The sequence below is a fragment of the Pterocles gutturalis genome, unplaced genomic scaffold, assembly GCF_000699245.1.
Source record: "Pterocles gutturalis isolate BGI_N339 unplaced genomic scaffold, ASM69924v1 scaffold31539, whole genome shotgun sequence".
In the NCBI taxonomy this organism is placed as follows: Eukaryota; Metazoa; Chordata; class Aves; order Pterocliformes; family Pteroclidae; genus Pterocles; species Pterocles gutturalis.
In genome coordinates, this window is record NW_010134199.1 from 1,297 (window position 1) to 11,327 (window position 10,031).

At 57.1% G+C, this 10,031-nt stretch overlaps 1 protein-coding gene across 1 annotated transcript in view; it reads right to left on the minus strand.

Moving 5' to 3' along the window:
• Positions 1-9,626, minus strand: part of TBRG4 (transforming growth factor beta regulator 4) — a gene marked incomplete at its 3' end in the record, with an annotated part of 10,810 nt that extends 1,184 nt beyond the window's left edge. The window contains 8 exon segments of the mRNA XM_010081509.1: positions 260-377; positions 379-512; positions 1,400-1,544; positions 3,054-3,164; positions 3,685-3,842; positions 5,312-5,483; positions 6,522-6,839; positions 9,201-9,626. Of these exon segments, the coding sequence (XP_010079811.1) occupies positions 260-377; positions 379-512; positions 1,400-1,544; positions 3,054-3,164; positions 3,685-3,842; positions 5,312-5,483; positions 6,522-6,839; positions 9,201-9,626 (1,582 nt within the window).
• Between the last annotated feature and the right edge of the window lie 405 nt (positions 9,627-10,031).

Consider the following 10,031-nt stretch of genomic DNA (forward strand, 5'->3'; position numbering starts at 1 on the left):
AGCCTTGGCAGAGGGATTTCCTCCTACATCTGCAACTCAACAGCCCTGCCCTGGGCCGCGGTTTCTGCTCTGCCTTTCTGCTCTCCGGTGGGAGACTGGGATGAGTTGTGATGAGGAGGCTGAGGGGTGTGAGGCTGAAGAATGAGGGGGGATAAAGCCTGGTAGCTGCACCCAAGCCCTCAATTTCAGTTCCCTCCACCAAGCAGAGCTCGATGGGGTCCTGCTGCTCCCCACAGCGATGTGGAGAGGACGCACTCACCGATATGCCAGCCGTAGATGGTGTGTACATCGAAGCGCCCGTTCTCCCGGCTCCCCATCACCCCCATCAGTGCCTCCTGCAGGCTGCTCTGCAGCAGGGGGACCCTCTCGCCCGCCATCCCCCGCCAGCTCCGCGGCACGCAGCATCTCCGTCGGCAGGAATGGCCCCCGGTACTTGGGGGTTTCCAGCTTGGCAGCAGCATTGATGTGGATGAGCTTCAGCGCTAAATTCTGGGCTTTGAGGGTCTGATTGCCTGATGGGAGGAGAGAAGCCGAGCTGGAGACAGAGCCCAAAGCCCACGGTGGGGTCTGGCTCTTCCCTGGTGGCCTCTGTAGCCGATCCGATTGGGAATTCTCTTTCCGATCCCCCCGCAATGGGTCCCTGCCTGCTGGCATGGAGATAGAGATCACCAACAGCCCAGCGCCGAGCTCCTGGCCTTGCTCCCGCTGACGGGTGCTCACAGAAAGCCACCAGGGGCTGGCCGAGCAGCGACAGAATTTGTCAGGGCTGCACCTCCCCAGCAGTCAGATTTTTGGTAGGAAATACATCCAAATTTTTTCCAAAGTCTCTTCTCGAGGTCTTGGGGGAAGCACATGGGCAGTGCCGGAGCAGAGCAGCGAGCTTCACCTTGGGGCACGCGATTCCCATGAAAAAGTGGAGGGTTTGGACCCTGCAGGCACCGCAACGGCCGCGTAACACATTCAGCTTCGGCCTGGGCAGGCAGAAAACCAGATAGAGGGCAGAACCCGGGGAGGAAGGCGGGAGAAGAGAGCACAGGGAAGGGGCAGGGAAGGCATGAGCAGGATGGTGAGGAGAAGGGGGGCTTGAGTGGGTCCCCTTTGCTGTCACCATCTTGTTCTTCTTCCCCATCGCACACAGGCACCAATCCACAGCTCCAGTGGGCTGCCAGAGCTGGACGCCGTGGCTCTCACCAGCCCAACTCTCCTGGTGCTGCTGCCCTGCGCTCCCCTCACGGTGGAGGGATCCATTAGAGCCTCTCCCAGCAAGATGATTCCCTCCTGGTTACCAGTTACCAACCCATTAACTCAAATTTAGACGGACGAGGCTCAGTGTCCCCGCTCCCTGCCCCAGGACTGAGCTTCTTGGTCCCCGTCCCGCAGGCAGAGACGCCCACCTCACCTCGGATCTGCGCGTGGAAGTCGGGCGCCAGCACTCGCTGCAGGTAGGGCGCCTTGGCCTGCTGCAGCACGCAGAGTGACCACACCAGATCCGTCAGCAGATGCGGCTCCAGGCTGTCCAGCTGGCCCTGGAGCTCCTCGTGGACCTGCAGAGAGAGAAACCAAACTGCTGACGCCTCGATCCTGCACTCAACGCACAGCTCTGGCAGCTTGACAGGTCTCTGAGGCGTTATGGCGCACTGTCTCCTCTACAGCAGTGCTGCTCCCCTGGGTTATTTGCAGAGGGGAGATTTTAAGATCGCTCTAATGTGACCCTGCAGCTCGTGAGCTGTGGTTTGCTGGCCCGGGATGCTGCGTCGCTGCGGGGGGAACTCATCACTAAGCCCAGCAGCAAACTGCAGCAGCCTGGGGTAACGCACCGCTGCAGCCAGCCCTGCCACGAGAGCAGCGTTCAGGAAAGGCTGGAGGTGATAAATTTCCTCTGATCTGCAACGAAAAGCTGCTGCAAACAGAGCTGGAAGGGTTTGAGACTGCAGTGCTGTCATGATGTCACAGCAAGAGCCCAGAGCTCTGCACCCTGCAGAGGTTTCACCTGTTAAACCTGGAGAACTTTTTAGCAATCCCTCAAAAAATGAGGCATTGCTACAAAATCTCTCCTCACAGCGACCACAACTAACGCTGGCAGGGGGAGGCCCGAGACAGCACCTTGTCCTTCTTACTGTCCCAGGGAGACCCTCCTGCTCACGTGGCCACGAGGGACAGGCTGCCCTGGGGTGGGACGCAGGGTCCCATGGTTTACAAACACCCACATCTGGGTCCCTCTTCCTCCTCCACTGCACACCGCAGGTCAGGCTTGGGCAGGGCTCAGTGAACGCCCGCTTACTCCGCGACAACGCCGCTCCTCTCTGGACATCGTCAGCGTCAATTTGTCCCCGGGGAGGTCAAGGGCAGAGCTTTGGGGCCCTTCCGTGGTGGCACTTGGGGTGTGAAGGTCACGTAGGCCAGCTGAATTCCTCCTCTGATTCAGAGGCCACCTCCACGAGCCAGGGATGGCAGGAGGACGTCAAGGACGGCGCCTGCCCCACGCTCACCTCATGCCAGCCCCTTGCTGAACCACACAGGAGGCTCCCCCTCTGCTTGGATGTTCTAACCGGTCACGTCTCCTCGCCCTGGGATGTGACAACCTTCCCCTTGGGCAGGAAGACGGCCTGTGGCAGCTTCTATCCTCCCCAGAGCAGAGGGAGCAGCCTCAGTGCCACCAGCCGGAGGGTTTGGCTCGGCTACGAGAGCCACACAGCTCTGTCTGGAATGGGTGTGCAACCATCAACACCTCTGGCCTCGTTATAAAGAGTTAATTACAGCAATCAGAGTTCAGGAGGGCATGGGAACACCCACGCTCTGCTCGTGCCTGCGAGAAAAGCGAGCCTGCAGGGATTAACTGGGTCAACTACTGCCCCGCACGCAGCCCAGGCGGGATTTTCAGCCTGGTCTGAGCTCTGGGCTCCCCCTTCCCGCTTCCCACACCATTCCCAGCGGGTTCCAGCCATCCAACACCCCAGTTTCACATGGGGATGGGGCTGGAAGGAGATCCGCAGCCTTCCCGCTGACTGGGGAGGGAGGAAGGGTGCCAAAGAGGGGGAAAGGAGGAAGGTTACCATGTTGAAGAAGTCCTCGCTTGTGCTGGGCTGGAAGTTCAGGCGAGCAAAAGAGAGGATGATACTACAGAGATTGGTGACCGACAGCTGCTTGGTGTTGTCCAGGGCATACTGGAAGATAGAAGGGGGCAAAACCAGAGGTTTAGGTCTCTCCTGAACAAAAAGATTGAAAACGTCAGCCAAAGATGGGAAGATTGCAAGATGGGAAAACAGGAGGGAAAGATCTCTTAGCACTTTCCTGGGATTTTATCCTGGCACAAGGGAAAGCAGAGCTCTGTAATGTTCCCACTCGCCCAGTACAGATGCAAAAATGCAGGGACATAAACTGGGGCAGAAAGTGCCTGGGGAGAGAAGCAGCACTGGCACTTGGGAGAAAAGACTCCGATGGAGCCGAGATCAGCCCCAGCTCAGCACGGATTCCCACTGCTGGCTTTGGTGGAAAATGAGCCACAAGTCCTGTCAGACTCAATTACAGCCGCTGGCTGGGTACGAAAAACAGCGAGGACATCCCAGAAACCATCTCTGGAGAAACGGAGGGGGGAAACTGCTCCCATGTTCCGAGAACTGGAGTGGATCCCAGTCATAGTGGTGCCAGCGGGGATTTCCCTGCTGTCCCAAGGCCCCTCCTCACCTGCGTGATGGCCTCAAAGAGCGGCAGGCTGAGCCACTTGAGGAGGGCGAAGGATTTGATGCAGCGCGTCACCTCAACGGGCGTCATGGTGGCAACGTGGGGGTGCAGGTCTGTCGCTATCTTCTGGAAGACCTGGGGCTGGTGGAAATTCAGTTTTCCTTAAAGGAGGAAAAGAAAGGGGCAGCTACTTACATGGAGCTGGGACGGGAGCTGTGCCGGGACGGGCGGTGGTGGCACAAAGCCGGTCCTTAGGAGCAGAGGAGGCTCCAAGACCGCTGTTGCCTCCCCCAGTTGCCTTGGCCCCATCCTTTCTGGTCAGACTGAGTCTCTGCCACACTGATCTTAGCCCCATGTCTCCACCTGTGAATCCTGCTGCGGCCAGAAGAGCCCTGAACTCGCTAAAGCCACCTGGAACCTCACATCGATCACAGCAAGAACCAGTAACCAGCAGCACCATGCCCTGGAGGAGCTCAGGACAGTGTGGATCAGCCAGGAGGGGACAGTCCCCACTGGAGGGGCACAGGCAGGGTCTCTGCAGCAGCAGTGACAGGTACAAACCATCCTGACGCACTGACACGGTGGCTACAAGCAGAAAATTGAAATGTCGGCGCAGTGGTGCCAACGTCCCCGCCAAGAGCACAACAACCGGGGTTATTTCTTTATTTTGAAGGTACAGCTAACCTACAAAGACCGTCCTGGCACCAGTGGCTGGCAGAAGAGCTGTTCCCACCCCCAGAAGCTGGACAATCAACTGGAGAAGATTTCCTCCTCGCCTCTCCCAGCTTCTTTATCCCTTTGTCTGGGCTTTCCACCAGTAAGAGGAGAACAGCACCACGCAAGGTTGCATGGAAAGAGGAACCAGAGAACCAAGACACCCAGGACTGCAAACCAGATCGTTAATTAGTGGCACCCCGCTGTTAATATGGCTGTCTGGCACCAGGTTCTGTCACCATCACCTATCTGGTGGCTCTGGTCCACCCAGTGGCCAGGAACATCACCAAGGTGGCTGTCACCGGCCCCGAGCGTTCTGCCAGCGCTGGTGTGAGTCCTTGTAGCACCTCAGCTGCTGAGGAGCACGAATTCAGCACCCTGCTCTTCCAAAACGATAATTAATTTGTCACTGGGACATCCTGGGTGGCAAAAAATCAGCTATTTTAGTGTCACCGTCCCCACATAAAAAGTCCAGCTCTCGCCTGGCTCCTGCTACAGAGGCCTGTGTCTTCCAAGGGAGGAACCAGAGACAAGGGCTCCCCAAGAAACCCATGGCCATGGGAGGAGGCGAGAGAGGATTTGGGGCCATTTGGGGGATCGCAGCTCAGTAGCGGCTTATGCTGCAGGGCAGAGGGGCTCCCTGGCACCCTGGCCATCTTTCTGAAGCACTCTCTCATCACCAGTTCCCTTCTTCCTGCAGACTGGAAGGAAAATGGTGTGCCTGGGCTCACTCCGCCTGCGCTCAGAGCTGGAAACGACCTGGCTGCGCTGAGCTGGTGTGCCAGATCCAGCCTAACGGACCCTGCCAGCCTTTCGCCTTCATCTGTCCTCAGTGCCGTGGCAGCAACGCTATCGAATCCCCGCTCGAGTGCCCAGAATAAGCTGGGCTCTCTCCCAGTACAGCCGAGCCACTTACCATAGGCAAAAATGAGATCCATCAGGATGTTGAGGCTGAGCTCAGAGTGCTTCTGGATGAGGTGGTAGGACAAGGCTCGGAGCAGAGGCACGCAACGCCGGTTCTGGTAGGCTAGAGCCAGCGTTATTTTCCGGATGTCATCGGGGTTGAACTGCTCAGCAAGCTCCAGAGCCTGCCGAGAAATGTTTTGAGCAGGGATGTAAAAGGAAAGCACGCAGCAAGGGGCAAATACAGGGTTTATTCGGAGTGGGAAGTCCCGTTGCTCCCAGCTGAGCCTCTCTGAGGGTGATGGGGACAGGAACTGGCGAGGGTTTAGCACACAGGAAGGCTGGGAGTGATCGTAATGACAGAGGAAAGGCACCCGCTGCCAGATCAGCACCCCGCTTTCCACTCTAATTTCCATTGCACCAACTCAACCTCGTTAGTTTGGGCTCTGCATAAGCTGAGCACCCCATCAGATCCGGCTACAGCATTCTGCCTCATCACACACCAGTGTTTGTAGCATTTATTCATCCCCAGCGTCGAGGGAGAGCGACAGCAGGGCTCAGGAGCTACAGACATTGCTGTGGCAGCTGTTTGGCCAGTCCCCAGCACGGGCTGGATGAGGACTGAATTTGACGCAGCTGCAGTCAGGGCTCCTGCAGTGGTTCTGACCCAAAGGACATTTCCCTGCTCCTGCGAGTGACAAAAACAGGGACCCAGAGCACAGGAGGGGACAGACCTGTCCCCTTTGAAGATGTCCCCTTGTCCCAGCTCCCCCCACAGCCTGGGACGGTGGTTTTTGGTGGCTGTGTTCCGCTGGCTCCGTAAGCCACCGCTCACCAGCTGCGCCAAGGGAACTCGAGCCCCTTCTCTGCTAACCTGCCGCAGCCGCAAAGTAAAACGCGTCAGCTCAGCCCATCTTCCAGCAGCGCAGACCAGCGTGAGCCACCTGCTCACACCAGTACGGACTGGGAAAAGGGGCTGGCGAGTGCAACCTCCCCCATCTACGCTGGAAACCCCTCTTCGAAGCACCTGTGAATGGGAAGCTGCTTGAACAGCAGCCCGTAAGTGCGCACCAAAGCACTCTGGAGGAGCCACAAGCGCAGCCGGTGCAGAATGAGCATGCCACATAGGATGTGCCGAAGGGGACGGTGCTCTCCCGCTGTTGTCACCCGCAGGAGGTGGCCCTGAAGGGAGCAGAGGTGGAAGGGAAGACCCAAGCCCCTACCTTGTCCTCCAGCCGGTCCATCAGAGCCGGGGAGACGTACCCGACTTTGGCCATCAGTGTCACCACACTTCGGGTGCCCTCCAGCTCCGTCCAACGCAGCTCCAGCTTCTTGATGACTTCGTTGAGCAGTTTGCTCTCCTTCCGCTGCCTCACCGCCAAGAACTCGGCCAGGGAGGCCAGCTGCCCGAAGGAGAGGCGCCGCAGCCGCCACAGCACCTCCTGCTTCACCGACTGCATCTCCCTCCTGTTCATGTCCACCCCCAGGGAGTAGAGGCTCTTCAGGAGGTTCACCAAGGTGTTATTCCACACCTGAGGTATCTGGGCAGCAGAGAAAAATAAGGAAAAGGCGGTGATGAGAGAGAGCACAAGAGGATTCCGTTGCCTGTCACGCCAAACACCCAGCAATGTGCTCTCTCGCTACAGAAAGAGCATTGAGGGGGAGGCAAGAGTGTCCTCATGCCTGAGGACATCCCGCTGTCCCCCACCATAACGTGAGACCTCTGCTCCTCCTCACCGGTGTGACCTGCACCACCAGATATGGACTTGAGTGACGCAGTGCCCTGGTTGAGGAAGAGGACGCTCAATGTCTGTACCAGAAGCCGAAGCCACGCATCGATCCCGGCAACACAGATGAGCCTTGACGTAGCTACACGTCACATATAGAGCTGCCGTATAGCGGTGAACTCCCTCTGCGTCAGAGAAGGAAGTTCAGCAGCAGGTTTGCTACCAGCTGGGTGGGATATTTAACTAGACTTCACCCCTCCCTGGAGGCACCTAAGCTTCCTTGTAGTGTGGCTTGTAAAACGAAGAGCGCAGGGAGACTGATAATTCAGGGGTTTTGAGGGGAATGCCACGGGACTCTGCCTCAGCTCCTCAGGTCAGGTGAAATTTATCCTAAAAGCTCTGGTTTCTCTCCAGTGGCTCTGAAAGGAGGCTAGGCACGAATCCCACCGGCTGCCAAGAGCATCAGGACTTGCCCAGTCCCACACTCTGCCCACTGAACTTCTCTGCCTGGCCGCTGCGTTCCCACCGGCAGCCCCCCCGCCAGGCACAGCTCATGGTTTTCCACCAGCAGCTCGCGGTTTTCCACCAGCAGCTCGCGGTTTTCCAGCTTTTATCTCCTTCAGCGTCCACCAGGGAATGCCCTGCACCTCTTTATTTCCAGCTCAAGCTTCCCCAGCTGCGCTCTGCGATTACAGTCTGAAAGCTCTCCTGATTTCTCTAAAACCAAACCAGAACTTTAGCACCACGTCAGTTCTGACGGGCCCGTCAGAAAGTGTTGCTGTGCCAGCCGCCATGTACAGAGCACAGGACATCACAACGTTACAAAATTATTTCAGAAACGATGAGCTGCTTCTCAGAGCGATCACGGAGGATGAAAGTGAGGCAGTGCCATGAGATGTTGATTTTTGGGCAGGAAGGACCATGAAGATTTGGACAAACAAAGGCTTTAACTCTCTGGCCTAGCCAAACTCCAGCACTTCCACTGGGACGGCAAATTCCCTGGGTGCTGCTCAGGCACAGATCAGGACCTCAGGCACAAGAACAACCCGAGCACTGCCAGGGTGCTCTGCTAAAATCGGAGAAATCCCAGCTCGGGATGCAGCTGGGAAAAGGAGCAGAGCTCAGGACTTGCCCCGGGTTACTCAGAAGGTCACAAGCAGAACCAGATCCCTCCCTTTCCCTCAACGCTGTCCCAGCCCACACCTCATCTACCATTCAAAATCTCTGGCTCGTTGACACAAGGACGCTGCAAGCTGACTAATTTTAGTTTCTTCGCATCAGAACGTCTTTGCATCTACACAACAACCTCTTACGTTCAGTTATCTACAACTGCGGCTGCAATAAGAGCTCGTTGGAGAAGGATAATCGTGTTTGCAGCCTGCTTTGCATCTCAAAATCCCTCGCCACATCCCTCTTGGCAGTTTCCTACACCCAGGCCACGCTGCCTCGCTTTTCATGGTGCCCATCCAGCACGACAGCTTGGCTCTGCCAGCTCTGGGGGATCCCTTCCCCACGGAGAGGTCCCCAGGGACACGGGCACCCTTTTGATCCACGGTTACAGCGGCACAGGACGATGTAGATCAGCTCGAGCAGTACTTTCACTCCAAATACAGCTGCGTGGAAGCATTTCGGCTCAACGGAGCTAAATGGGTGACCTCAGGGGAAATCCCACCTCTCTGCTATCCTTGGAGAGGATTTAGGGAGCAGAAATCATGGATCAAGAGACCTACAAGGTGTCTGCAGAACCCTTGTACCCCCAAAGACCTGCCAGGAACCTCACGGAGTTCAGCAAGTTCACAGGCTGGGGCAATCCCCAGCACCAGCACAGACTGGGGGATGGATCTGGAACAGCCTGGCCGAGACCTGGGGATATCCTACTGAGAAAGCTGAAAATCCACAGGGATGGGAGCAAGGCAGCGTTTAATGAGGATGACCTCCCTGCTACATTTTGTCTCTGGTCCAAAAAGCAGCGCTTTTAGACGGAAATAATCAGGCATCCCGCCTAGAGCTGGTAATTTCACCTTTTCAACTTCATTTTTTAATTGGAAAGGCAAAGTAAAACCCTGAACAAGCAGCCAGCTCCAGCCGGCCTCACCAGTTCAATCCCAGGAGCACTGGCCACTTCCCACCTCGTACTCTTTCCCCAAACTCTTCCGTGGCAAGGAGGGAACTTACCTGGGAATCCATGATGCTGATGAGCTGCTGGAAACGTTCATCTTGCAGAATGCTCTGTGTTTCCAGTTTTTTTTCTGCTGCAAGCCGGGAAAGTTGAGTAATTATTAGCGAGGCTTGGTTGCTATTTAGAGCATGGAGTTCGCTCAACTGGAGGAGTTCCTGAGGACCCGTGGCTGTTTCAATCAGTTCCCTGATCATTCTGTGCTCTGGATTTCTGCTGTCTTCCACCTGCTCTTTCACCGAGAATCCATCAGCCCAACCGGAAGGGATCGAAGTGTGAAATGAAGCAAAAGGTGCTTGAGGCAGAGCTCTCGCCATCGTCACCTTCCCCGCTGGCACCAGCAGAGACGCTGGGATCGCCGAGGGAGCAGAGGCGAAGGCACCGAAGTGCCGCCAGCAGCAGCGCTGCACCAAGCGGGCTGCCATGGTGGAAGGAAGGCCGGGGGCAGTAATCGGCGGGGGGTCAGCGCCGCATTTCAGGAACACTACGAAAGGAAAAGAAACTCTTTAGGAGCAGAATTTCAGAGATAAAATGGAGGCAGCCCACCAAAAGCTTTCTGGTGATCGATCGGCAAAACACAACCAGGGAAGAGGCTGTGCACTGGGGGTAACCTGCCTCCAGCCCCCCCAGGGGCTGCCGAACTCCGGCACGGCTTCCCAAGGCAGCACAGAGCCACTCCCGGGTGCTGACAGCGGGCCTGGAGCACACCCACTTTCTCACCAGCCCCAACCGGGCCTCGCCCAAACCTCCAGAGCCACAGCCCCACTTTCCCAGTTGCTCCCAGTTTCCCCACACCACCCTCCCCAGGGGTCTCCCTCCTCCCCAGCCCC